A 13,245-nucleotide genomic window follows, 5' to 3' on the forward strand; every position below is an offset into this window, starting at 1 on the left:
GTACCCAATTCAGTTAAGTCATTCTTATTGATATGAAATCCCCTTTTAAACTCAACTACTTGAAGAGGAAGAATGTTATATTTGTGCCCCATATAATGATTCAGCAAAGAAACACCAACATATGCAGATTCTGCACTGTTTGCGCAGCCTTCGATCAATGTCCAAGAAGCACAACGAGAAGATGTTCCCTTATTGGCGTTATGCATTGTTCATTGCTGCCATTGTTGGTAACGTTTGTGCAAAAGTTTCTAATGTTCCACGAACTATTTAAGCTTTGAAGTACAGTAGAAGGGAATCATCTTCCCAAAGTCCAAAACTTATTGGCTAAAGAAAAAGCATAGACATGGCCTCTCTTTACAAGTTTCTTAACAAGAAGCAAATCCAACACAAACTAAAGATAACTTATGAATTAAAACAACTTTTCTTGGTTCCTATCAAATATCCCCGGTCCAAAAGTAGAAATTAATAACTCAGCAAGGAACGGAAATTGCATCTATATGAACGAGGCAATTGGAACATTGGCAAGCAAAATGCTTGGAATAACAATCACTTTTTTTCCGTCAAGCATCATGTAAAGTGCACAAGAAAAGGCAATCATCATGGTTGCAATAGATAAAAAGAGGGTGAAAAGGCCTATTATCATTTTTGTGGGCTACGATTTGAGGAAATCATCTTCAGAATAACGTGACGTGAGAATTCCCAGAAACATTATAACCGAGGTTGTGGAAGAAAAGAGTGAGATTGCATCCGAAACTATAAAAACTGTGAATACCTTTTGACTTAAGAATGTAAGAAGACCTGTATCTCCATTATTTCCTCCAGGAACTGTGAATGCTGCGGCAAACATCATGGTAACAATGAGAGCACCTACAACTGTACAAGAAGTTGATGTGTTTTTCATTGATTCTTCTGCCTCTTTCCCCAATTCTTTATGGCTCTTGGTAAATACTTCACGGGGTGTCATATGATCTTTATTTATAGATTCACGATCATTGCGATCTGCAACACTCTCCACCTCCTGCATTTCATCCAATCAAAGAACTATTTAGTGATGCGACTGTGAAGTACATCTCTTCATATCCTCGAACAATATTTTCCCTCTGAGACAACATTATGAAGTACTTATCTATATTGTTATATGACAATGCGAGTTTGTATGTAACAGCATATACTTAACATGATAATATATATGTATATATAAGAGCGCTCAAGCTCTAAGACCATCTCCAACCCTTGGGCCAAAAGCCAAAATTTTTAACCCGGAAAATTTAGCTTTTAGCCCAGAAACATCTTTTCTGCTCCAACCCTTCTACCCTAAAATTTTAGCCCGGAATTATTAAAGAATGAAATTAGCCTAAATTTTTTTCTTAAATCAATTTTAAAAAAAAAAAATAAATATGTAGATTATTGTAAATTAATTTTATGAACATTTTAATCTAAAAAAATTTAAATTCCGATAAACATTTCGCATTTAGCCCGGGAGGAAAGCTGGGGGGTATTTGGCCCAGAAATAGCATTTGGCATTTAGCCTAAAATTTTAGCATGGGTTGGAGAGTGTTTGGAGGGGTAATTTGGGGGGTAATTTGGGGGGTAATTTGGCTTTTAGCCCAGGGTTGGAGATAGTCTAACTAGTTAGTAAGTTAATATGACGCTAACCACTGGTTTAGGCTCACTCCACAACAAAACTTCATGATCCAAACTATTCATTTTGAAAATCATCATTCGAAGATCACTCGTACAAAATATTAGTCAAAAATTGGAAATATAAAAATAAACATATATAGATAGATAGATAGATAGATAGATAGATAGATAGTCACATTGAACCATTGTAGTTCTCTTTGCATTTGCAAAGTTGCACCTCGAATGTGATTAATTGTTGACAATGTCATTGAGGAAATACTTCCTACTGTATGTAGCATATTATTGCCAAACTTATCAACGAGGCCGACAACCTCACTTCTTTTCATTTTGGTCAATTTTACTACATCACTTTGATCAGAGTCATCGAAGGCATGTATAAGATTATAAACTTTGTGCTGACGGCATTCAGCGACAACTTGGAACAAGTTCTGTCCTTTTTCATTCCGAATTAAGTTTAAGGCGAATGAGGAAGCTCTGCGTAAATGAGTAATATACTCCACATATCCTTATTCTGCTGCTGCGAACAATACTTTGTTCAAGCATACGATTTGGTCAAAATTCCTAGCTTCTATCAAATTCTCAAACATGAGGGGTAGAAACTGGTTGACTCTCTCATGCATCAATTTCATCCGATATATACGATTGATTCCTAAGTTCATTGAAACAAATATAAATTACAAACATTTTAAAATATAATATTGACTCTTAATTTAACAATAATAATAATTCCTCAATTTAACGATAAGAATATGTGGCCTACCCAAAAGTTCTTGGACCTTCGTCACCAGTCCTCGGATATATAAACCCGGTACTGCAATGCAAGTCCCATATTATGGCCATAAACGTTGGTTAATACACACACACACGCTATAATAAAAGAAGGGGAAAAAAAAGAAGAAGGAATGCAGGATAGGTATAGGACAGTCAGGGGCGGCCCTGAGAATTTAGGGGTCCTAGGCTAGCCTTCGAAGTGGGGCCCTAAAATTCTCTGATCTCCGGTTCTTTGTATATTGATTTGTATAAAAAAGAATTCGTTAAATACATAAAAAGTTCTATTTTCATATCAAATATAATTAAAAATCAATATCAAAAGAAGATAAATATACAAACATTATTTAAACATTACACGATTCATGTTTTTAGACACAAATGTACTAAATGTTTGCAGTCAAGAGTCTAAGATTGAGAGTCAAGAACAATAAAACTTGATTGACGAGTATAATAAATTCAACACCAATTGTTTCTCTTGTGTTTTTTTTCTTCTAAAATCAACATCACACTAACGAATTGAATATTAAAATAATCCATTTACTAAAGAGTTATTGAAAAGAAAAATATAAATTCAAAGTTTTGATTATCTTAAAGTACAATCTTTAAGACTATATGATAGTTGGTTTACATTCAATAGAAATGGAGAGAATGAGAAGTTGGTTTAAACATTCGATAGAAATGGAAAGAATTAGAAGTTGAAAGAAAAAAGATTGCAAAGAGACTTGAGTTTTATAACTTTATATGCATTTGAACATATGGATTGGCAGTAAATCTGAAAAACAAGAAAAATCTAGTGACTGAAAGGCAGCTTCATGTTTCAAACTCAACATCCCAAAGAAAAATGAAGCCAACATTTCCACTGCACTAACAAATGAATTATGATATTTCTTACTTTTTTTTTATTTATATGTTAATTATAGGATATAAAATTTTTTTGGAGGCCCTTCTGAAGTAGGGTCCCTAGGTGGGCGCCTACTTGGGCTACCCTCAGGGCCGACCCTGAGGACAGTATATCAGCTAGAAACAACCTGAGCTTGTAGTGGGTTTGGCTTGTAGAAGAAGCAAGTCAACACTTAGCTTGAACTAGTTAGACAAACCAAGCTTGAGCAGCGTGATAGTTTGTTTGGCTCGACTCAGTTATAGCCATAAGTAGGAAGTGTAAATACGGATTAAGATGTTCATACATCTATATTTGTAGTAGCATTATAGAACAACTTCCCATGGCATTAACAAAAACCAAATCGCAATTCAAACACGTAATATACCTACGGAAATGAGACTCTGATTCTCTTTTTGGTCTGACACATGCCTTTGATCACTCTGACTATCGTTGTTGATGGGAGGAAGATGTTTTTTGCGTATACCTATCAACACAAGCCCAAACATATTAATCGAATCAAAAACTTCTGAAGCTAAGTTTTTTTATGTTTTGTACTCATTCAGTACTTCTAATTGGATAATTACTCTATCATAAGAATGGTAGTTGCTATAAATGTCACGAACCAAACATATATAAGCCTGGAAGTAAATGATATATATTACATGGCTATAAGTTTCGAGCATTTTTTAACATTCCGAAAGAACTTGGCCCTCAAACCAACATGGGACACTGCTATCAGTGTTATGATCGTTCATTTGTTCTTGCTCAATGTCTTGGTCTTTTTTGTTCTCTAATGGGCGCTCTTGAGGCCCATCTCATTTAGGCCCAAAGACAGCTCTATATTATTTTAATGGTCCAACAGAACCTTGTGCTAACACAGACATATATTGTTTTTTTTTTTTTAATTAGAGTCCGCTTAATCAGTTATTTGTTGCTGCAAAAACTGATTCGTTAGATAAAACATGGGGAAACAAAACACTAATTACAAAATCTGTTGATGTTAATCTTGTGAACATAGTAGAGCTAAAGGATATTTATTGTGGAGGGTAACTTTGAAAATTGCAATCACAGAATAACGGAATATATGAGGAGCAAATAAAAAGTGGTATTGTACTAACCATAATATATCAAATTTTCCCAGAAATTGAGCCGGCATCCACTTAAGAAAGCAGAATGGTTACTGGCCAATGTTATTAAGGAAAAATCTCCGTTGTAGTCTTTAGCCATGCCTAATTGTAGATAACGCTGAATCAAATCCCACGCAATATCTATATATAATAGAAGTGTGATTAAAAAAAAGAACATTGTGAGTTTGCAGAAAAAAATTTGCAACAAAAAAATTCACACGGGCAAAGAAGATACGAGGCAGTGACCTTAATAATTGGTCATGTTTGAAAGTCGATCGATTCTGTCTCTTACCAAATCTATGGAGGTGAAAACCGAGAGAAATTAGTTGAGCGGCATCGCTAACGTGTAGAGTGTCGTGTGGAGTGACCGAATACAGATAACGAGCCATTCTTTCCCCATTTGACAACCTCTGAGCCTCGACAACTAGAGGAGTCGTCCTGTTGCCGATGGTATTGGCAGGTAAAATACTAAGTAACTTGTCGTTCTTTTCAACCATGCTTTTAGCTACGTCCACCCTATCTTGACAAAATATTATTAAAAGAAAAAGAGCTGTCAAACCAAGATTGTCTTGTATTTCCAAGTCTTCCTTTGTCATTGAATCCACCAGCTGTTTTATGATGCGCACCCTACTTCTGAAATTCCAGAGGGCGTAGTGAAAAGCGGTACCGCCACCTTGAATTTTGTCATCTGAAATTCTTGCACTTCCGAGCTCGGGATGTTTGCGAAGTAACTTGATGGCATTATCCCAATCTCCCGACTTCACAGATTTGACGAAAGTTTCCCGGATATCATTTCCACTGCTCTCATCATGTCCTGCGTGCCATGCTTTATATACAAATTCTAACATTGTTAATAAAACTTCTCTTAGCAGTCGATGCAGATTTAATTAGTATTGATTAGAATTATATACAAGTCTTAGCATATATACCTCCAGTGCGCCCTTCTTCCTTTGCCAACTCTGGGATGGCATCATGTTGAATGGTTCGTGTTGGATATGCTTGAACAAGTATCCTCTCGTTTGAAAAAGGAAATCTTGGTGTTCAGATATTACCATGGTAAGAATATGAGCATTAGTATGAGTCTGTGAATTTAGTTATTGAATTCAAGATTGAATAGAAAGTCTTGTTGGGAATGGATTTGTAATCCATGTTGTTCTGAAACACTTGAGGAACAAAGATACTGAACTACTATTTGAATAGAATCAGATTTCTATATGGATTTTAATAGGGGAATCCTTATAGAACTTGGCTAGGATTATGTTGTCTATATAGTGGCATATGCTTTCACAGTTTGCACGCTCTATCATCGGACTAAAACCTATTATTAGTTAGAGCAAAAGTTAGAGTAAATTGATTACTGGAGAGAGGAGAAGGTGCACTGCTTGTTTGCTGTAGAACTTGGACATGTGCTTGTCACATCTCGGCTTAGGCCCCATCACATCCCAGGCTCGACTCTGCCGTAGCACGATATTATTCGTTTTGGGTCCCGACCACGTCCTCACGGTTTTGTTTCTGGGAACTCAGAAGTTCCCAATGGGTCACCCATCATGAGATTGCTTTCGCGCAAACTCGTTTAACTTCGGAGTTCCGATGGAACCCAAAGCCAGTGAGCTCTCAAAAAGACTTATGCTAGATAGAGATGAGAATATACATATAAGGTTTAAAGGATCCTCACCCCTAAACGATGTTGGATCTTACACTGCTTCTTCTAGTTCATCTACTGGTAAGTTTCTTCTCTGTGCTACAGGATTATGAATTGGGTTTTGTGTTTTGATCACTGTGATTCATATCACATGTTTCTGGTATATGTTTATGCTAACAACCATTCAATTCTCAATTTGCCTTTTCTGTTTCCTTCTTACAAATGCCTGTGTTTGTGAGAAGTTCAGCTGGTACTGGAGAATAATCGTGCACACATTTCTACTTATCAATTTATGTCGTACCTCTTCCGTCTGATGATTGATTACGACCTGGATTCAATTTTTCTAACAAAGTATCCCATGCTTCTTTGGCTGTGGTTGCGCTCTTGATAAATTGATAAGTATCATCCCCGCAAGAATTCGGGATTGCATATAAGGCCTTGACATTCTTCATCTTCCAAGCCTTAATTTCAGCTTCTTTTTCTTCTCCTGTTTTGATAATTGGTAAAGATCCCTAGAGAAAATAGGAAAATGAGAATATATGAAATAAGTATGAATTTAAATACAATCTAATTTCCAAACAATATGAAAATCATAGAACATACATCAATTGGAAAGGGGTCAATAAGAGGCGGTTTTTTATATGTGCCTTCGACAATATCCCAAAGATCTTCTGCCATCAAGTAAGTCTTCACCCGAGGACTCCAATCGTCATAGTTCTTAAGGTTAAGAACTATAGGAACAATTGTAGCTGCTGCCATGTTCAATCTGCCTACTTATTCAATGAGATTTTACGTCAATCGAGCATACGTGAAACCAAAAAAAGGAAAAAAAATTGAAACAAAGGAAGTCTAAGCATACCTTAAACGATGAACATATAAAAAAGTCAGTGACCAGACGGCCCAAATGTGATGACAAACTTGAACAACCACCAAGGCATGTAAGGATAAGGGCTCTGAGAAACCATATACCCCCGGAGCTTTGGCGCTTTATATAATATAAACTGACCAAGCATCCTGCTGTACTCCAAAAAGGTTGGTGGAGTCCTCGACTTTGTTGAGATTGATCCTTCTTGTTCTGCAAGACAGAGAAAACCTGATCCGACCCGGATAATACAAGTTTACTATATTTTTAGATATTCCTACAATCTAAGGATTAGGGCGTGACTCAAGTAATCACTCCTAAATGAAACAATATCTAATCCTAGATATTTTCTTAGATTCTCTTAGTTTAATAGGTATTGTATATTCTAAAAGGTTTCTCCCGACCAGTATAAATACCCTCATGTAGAGTAGATTTCTAGTAGCAATTATGTAATGCATACATTATTCTCTTTTTTCTGCTTGAGTCTTAATATTGCTTACTAACTTGACTGCTCGCACCGTTGCCAAGGTCTGACTTCAATTGTAACGTCGAAGCATTTCGCTAGTATCCCATCATTGCCAAGGTCTGACTTCAATTGTTTGCTTTCTCACAGGTAGCTAGACTTGCTCACCACCTTTGTCTACGACGCTACACAAATTTAATTTCGATGGATCATCTTGTACTTACTTGGTTTATTGCAAGGAAGAAGGAGGTGAAACTTGCACCATCAGATACACAAATATTATCCTTACAAGAAAGTATAATCAAGCTTGTAGAGCAAAAAATAATCAAGAAAATTATGAAGACAACACGTGGAATTTTAGGTAAAAATGACAAAAATTACCCTCAAGACACACCGGAATTCCCACACTTGTGCAAAGGACAACAACAGTGATCAAAATGATATTTATTCAAATCCCTCTCATCACTCTTCATCAAATCCCCACTTAAATTAAAAGGTAACTTCCAATTATCCTATTTAAATTAGGATTGATTGCCTAGATTAATTGCAATATATTATTTCACATAATATTACATAATTGCAAGATATTATTTCACATAATATCTAGCAATTGAATCCCTAATTCCACCAAAAATGGCCAGACCCTATTCTCCAAATAGGGCCAACCACATCCCTATAAATAGTCCAATTTTTTCCACTAAAATGCTAATTCATTCTCTCTTTAAAAATTCCTAAATACTTTCTCTCTCAAATTCTAACTTTGGTATCGGAGGTTCTTCAGTCAAAACCCTCCTCATTCATCGTGGACGAATAAGATTCTCGACCTTAATTTTAGGTGTTATTATTTTACAGGTATATTTTCTTCAAAAATAAGGAAATTTGCATCCACAAAACTCGTTCCTCTTTTGGTCCACTTGTTCTCAAGAAAGTGTAATCAAACTCTTTCCTTTTTTTTTTTTGGTCAAAACTCTTTCCTCTTTTGATCCACTTGTTCTCTTATCTCATCCCTTAACAAGATCTAGAAACTCCAAAAACTAATTGATTGCGGGGCCTTCTTTGTATGCCCACCTCCAAGCGTAGACACGGTTTCGTCTCTTCTTTTTAGCAAGACTAAGACAACCCTTTCAATTTGACCCAAAAAGAAAAAAAAAAAGACACTTTCAACTATGCATGATTCATAACAATCGAATCAGGATTTTTTCGGACTCTCTGTATGAAGAGTCTAGGGATCAACTTATCTTAATTGTTCATTGAATATTGTGCAGTCAGTTTTAAGTTAAGATTGTTTGTGTTCAATTTAAATAAAAAATTTAAAATAATTTCTGACCGCATGATGACTGATAACCAGATAGAATTAATTGAACCCTAATATCCTCACAAAGAGGATCCGAATACAATCATGTTCCTTAACAATCATAAATTAGTCTGGAAACAAGAAGTGATGTTCTTTTGCCACAAGTATGAAAATCAAATATTGATATTTTAATTTTACTAAGACGCCTTATCTCACTGAGAGGTATCAGTTGTATAAATCCTTCATTATCATAAGAATTTGATTAAAAACAAAATGTCAGTTGTTGACTGCTTGACACCTTTCGTCCTATTTTATTCAGGCTTGAGAATAGCAAAGTTAATCTTATTCCAACACTATTTTAAAATAATAATCTCATTACAAAAAAGACAGGTGTAAGCTCACTATGGAGTGTTGTCTTTCTTTTTCCAAAATATATCTTTGTTTCAATTGGACAAATAGAACTTTAAGCTAAAAAATCCACAGTACGAATATGGTCCTCTTCATCGAATTTGAAATTTTTTAAATTAATCCCACGTCAGTGAAATTGATGGGAGATTTTTATATACGAGATACCAAATTCACGTGATTTATTATTTTCTTTGTTGTATTATGGGTGGATGCATAATTTGATGTCTCATTAGTAAACTATTTTGATAAAAATGAGGAGAAATTACATTTTACCGGCTAAAATTTGAGTGTAATTGTAACATTATACAACATGTTTAAAATATTTAAATTTCATAAATTTACTTGATATTTAATTTGAATTTCATACATTCATTAAAAATTCAGTTAAGTTTATTATTTATGAGTGACGCATAGATAAAAGATTATAAAAAAATTAATTTAAAAATAAAATAACTTGTTATGCCAAGTGGCCCCACCCCCTTCAATCATAGAGTGGAGTCTGAATGAAATGGGAAACGCCTTCAAATTCAGTCAACCAATCCAAAATTCCATTAACGTGAAGCATTCAAAGATTCAAAATAAACCAAAAATGGAAAATGGAAATCGAAGGGTCGTACCATGTTTGAACACCTGATGATATCTGCAAATAATACTTGTCTGAGAATCTCAACAGGAATTTGGGGCCAATTCGGAATTTTAGCTCTGAGAGAGATTGGTGATGATGAGGCGATGCAAACGAAGGAGGCAAAAAGGTTGAAGGAGAAGACGAACTGAAATCGTCTCGATCTGCACATACAAATCACGATCAAACCCCAACTTCAAAACCCGGCAATGAATTTCCCCTCTCCTTCCATCTGCTTCATTACTTTGGCGCAAGCCTTAAGCGCAAAATTTAAGGTTAAATGATCCGACCCAACCTAAGCTTCGAAGTTTCTTTTAGAAGACAGTTCATAATGCTTTGGCTACGTAGGTGGGCCTTTTTAGGAGACTGGTGGCGCCATCACCTCTCTGTCCAATATGTCAAACTCACGAGGAGACCATTGAGCATCTCTTTCTTCTTGTAAGAAGGATGAAGTTCAAAAGTGTGATCCAAGTGAAGAGACTATCAATGGTTAAAACAAAAGCCATGTGTCAAAAGATTAAATCAGCTAAAATACATATAGTTAGTTAGTTGGAATCTGGAGAGGATAGATAACTTGGTTAGAAGAAGTTAGTTGAGATAAGGAGGTTATGAATGACTTGCTTCACAAGTCTTATAGCTGAACACATATATAAGTGAGCGTTGTAAATCATATTGCATTAAGAAAGAAAGCTTTTATCTGATATACATCTCTATCTCTTTTCTCTCTCTGTTCAACCTTTTCTATTTCTCTCTGTGAAACTATCTTAACATGGTATCATCGCCGGACGATCCGGTGCTTCCGCTTCCTACACATTTTCTTCTCTTCTCTACCCTCTAGTTTGCTTCTTTCTGTGATATTTGGCGTTGGAAACATACCAGTCGCTTCGAAGGTTGGTTTCTTCTCGTCTGCCCACCAACTGTTTGATCAAAAGTCTCAATCAAAGTTCGTCACGCAAATCTACAAAATGGTCACTGCTGCTCAATTGCAAATTGTTCAGTTTCCTATTACTGGTCTTCTCTCCATCGTCTCCACTTCTGTTACAGTAAAACTCGATGATTCAAACTATCTTACATGGAGCTTCCAAGTTCGATTGCTTCTGAAAAGTCATGGCATTATGGGGTTTATCGATGGTTCACGAAAGTGTCCACCAAGATTCAATGAAGATTCTAACACTGAAGGGATTGAAACTGATGACTATTTAGTCTGGAAAATGCACGATCGTGCACTAATGCAATTGCTCATAGCCACATTATCCACAACTGCCATTTCCTGCATCATTGGGTGCTAGAGTTCTGCAGAAATGTGGTTGAATCTTACTGAGCGTTTTTCTGCGGTGACAAAAGCTACAATCTTTCAGATGAAGACAGAGCTTCAGAATATCAAGAAAGGGTCTGAATCAGTTTCTGTTTATCTTCAAAAGATTAAGGATGGAAGGGATCATCTTGCTGCAGCTGGAGTATTATTTGATGATGAAGATATCATTATTCTTGCATTGAAAGGATTACCTTCAGATTTCAACACGTTCCGATGTGTGATCAGAGGACGGGAAAATGGAATATCTCTCAAAGATTTCAGGTCTCAACTTTTGGCAGAAGAAGCAATCATCAATCAATCGTTTGATAGTTCTCCTGGTTTGTCTTTTGGTAGTGCTATGGTTGCTGGCATTCAATCTGACAAAGGGAAGGCTCTTGCTCTTGATCAAGATCAATCCAAATCTTCTTCTGATCATTCCTTCAAGTACAATGGAGGACCAAGTTCTGCCAGTCATAGTCAAGGGTCTACTCCCGGTAGTGGGTCGTATAACACTTTCAATGGTGGTTATCACACTTATGGTAAATGGAGTTTTTTCAGAGGCAGAGGGAAAGGTCGTCTTCAGTACAATTTCACTCCAAGATTTTCTAATGGTAATCCAGGTATTCTTGGTACTCCAAAACCATACCAGTCTTACTGTCCGGATCACCCATCAGAAATTCCCACCTGTCAAATATGCAACAAAAAGGGTCATGTTGCTGCAGATTGCTTCCAAAGACATAACACCACTGCTTCAAACTCTCCTATTCAATGCCAGATATGCTGGAAATATGGACACTCAGCCCTTCAATGCTACCACATGAGTAATTTTGCCTATCAAGGGCGGCCCCTAACTCTTAATCTCACAGCTATGCATGCAAATCATCAACCTTCAGCACCAACTGAGCAATTTTGGATTGCAGATACTGGGGCTACATCACACATGACCTCTGAATTGGCAAACCTGGATCTATCTACTCCATATCAAGGGTCCGATACAATCACTACTGCTAGTGGTGCAGGTTTGCAAATTTCAAATATTAGCACTTCTACATTGGTTGCCCCACAACATTCTCTCACTCTTAAGAATGTTTTACATGTTCCAAAGCTTTCCTAGCATTTGTTATCAATTTATCAACTCTGCAAGGACAATAAGTGTCGATTTATTTGTGATGATGTTTCTTTTTGGGTTCAGGACAAATCCACAGGGAAAATACTCATCCAGGGGCTGTGTAAAGCTGGTTACTATCCTATACCTTTCATCACATCCCACAAGCAGTCATCCTCATCATCTGCATCTCATTCATGTTTCCTTGCAAAACCGGTTCATTCAAGTATATGGCACAAAAGGCTAGGGCACACATCCAACGCAATTACTTCTGCAATCCTTCATCAATCTCAAGTTCCTGCATCATTAGATACATGTTCATCACCTTGTACACCATGTTTAGAGGGCAAATTTACCAAATTACCTTTTAGTTTTCCTGTTTCTAAATCTGTACACCCTTTAGAAAAAATCCACAGTGATGTATGGGGCCCTGCTCCATTACTATCTTATGAAGGATTTAGATATTATGTAACCTTCATAGATGATTGTACTCGTTATACATGGATTTTTCCATTACGAAATAAAATAGAAGTCTTTGCAACCTTTGTTCAGTTTCATGCTTATTTGAGTACCCAATTTTCTGCTGTAGTAAAAATATTCCAAAGTGATAGTGGTGGTGAATATACAAGTCATAAGTTTCAACAGTTTTGGGCACATCATGGCATTTTACATCACAAATCATGTCCTTATACACCTGAACAGAATGGTTTAGCAGAACGTAAACATAGGCACATTGTCGAAACTGCAATCACCCTTCTTCAAACTGCAAAACTGCCTAACCAATTTTAGGTTCATGCTTGTGCTACTGCTTCTTATCTGATCAATCGAATGTCATGTGCTTTATTACATATGAAATCCCCTTTTCAAATGCTATACACACTGTTCCTGACATTAAACATCTTCGAGTCTTTGGTTGTGCGTGTTTTCCTCTGCTAAAACCATACAATACCTCTAAATTTCAGCCTAAAACAGCCACTTGTGTGTTTTTGGGATATGCTAGTCAATACAAGGGCTACATATGTCTTGATTTTCTTACTGGCAAATTATATGTCTCTAGACATGTGTTGTTTGATGAAGCTAGTTTTCCATACTCAAGTACCATATTTTCTTCTTCTTCTCACATGTTTCCTGCA

At 36.3% G+C, this 13,245-nt stretch overlaps 2 protein-coding genes and 1 pseudogene across 2 annotated transcripts; 1 reads left to right on the forward strand and 2 right to left on the reverse strand.

Annotated features, from left to right (window-relative positions):
• Positions 1-236: 236 nt before the first annotated feature.
• LOC126582615 (uncharacterized) lies at positions 237-5,858 on the reverse strand (annotated as a pseudogene).
• Positions 5,859-6,315: 457 nt separating this feature from the next.
• LOC126634632 (uncharacterized) lies at positions 6,316-7,056 on the reverse strand. Its single transcript, XM_050305166.1, has 3 exons — positions 6,924-7,056; positions 6,668-6,834; positions 6,316-6,576 (listed from the first exon to the last, which is right to left on the reverse strand). Exons 2-3 carry the CDS (start codon positions 6,821-6,823, stop codon positions 6,355-6,357), a joined length of 378 nt encoding a protein of 125 aa, XP_050161123.1. The 5' UTR covers positions 6,824-6,834; positions 6,924-7,056; the 3' UTR covers positions 6,316-6,354.
• A 3,683-nt stretch (positions 7,057-10,739) lies between these two features.
• On the forward strand, positions 10,740-12,644 carry LOC126634629 (uncharacterized). The gene is made up of 2 exons (XM_050305164.1): positions 10,740-12,026; positions 12,200-12,644. Exons 1-2 carry the CDS (start codon positions 11,015-11,017, stop codon positions 12,238-12,240), a joined length of 1,053 nt encoding a protein of 350 aa, XP_050161121.1. The 5' UTR covers positions 10,740-11,014; the 3' UTR covers positions 12,241-12,644.
• Positions 12,645-13,245: the final 601 nt, after the last annotated feature.

The sequence above is a fragment of the Malus sylvestris genome, chromosome 9 (assembly GCF_916048215.2).
Source record: "Malus sylvestris chromosome 9, drMalSylv7.2, whole genome shotgun sequence".
Classification (NCBI taxonomy): Eukaryota; Viridiplantae; Streptophyta; class Magnoliopsida; order Rosales; family Rosaceae; genus Malus; species Malus sylvestris.

Coding starts and splice junctions, on each gene's coding strand:
- LOC126634629 (XM_050305164.1), top strand. CDS start 11,015: ATGTGGTTGAATCTTACTGAGCGTTTTTCTGCGGTGACAAAAGCTACA. Junction 12,027..12,199: donor CACTACTGCTAGTGGTGCAG/GTTTGCAAATTT, acceptor TTTTGGGTTCAG/GACAAATCCACAGGGAAAAT.
- LOC126634632 (XM_050305166.1), bottom strand. CDS start 6,823: ATGGCAGCAGCTACAATTGTTCCTATAGTTCTTAACCTTAAGAACTAT. Junction 6,577..6,667: donor TTGACCCCTTTCCAATTGAT/GTATGTTCTATG, acceptor TATTTTCTCTAG/GGATCTTTACCAATTATCAA.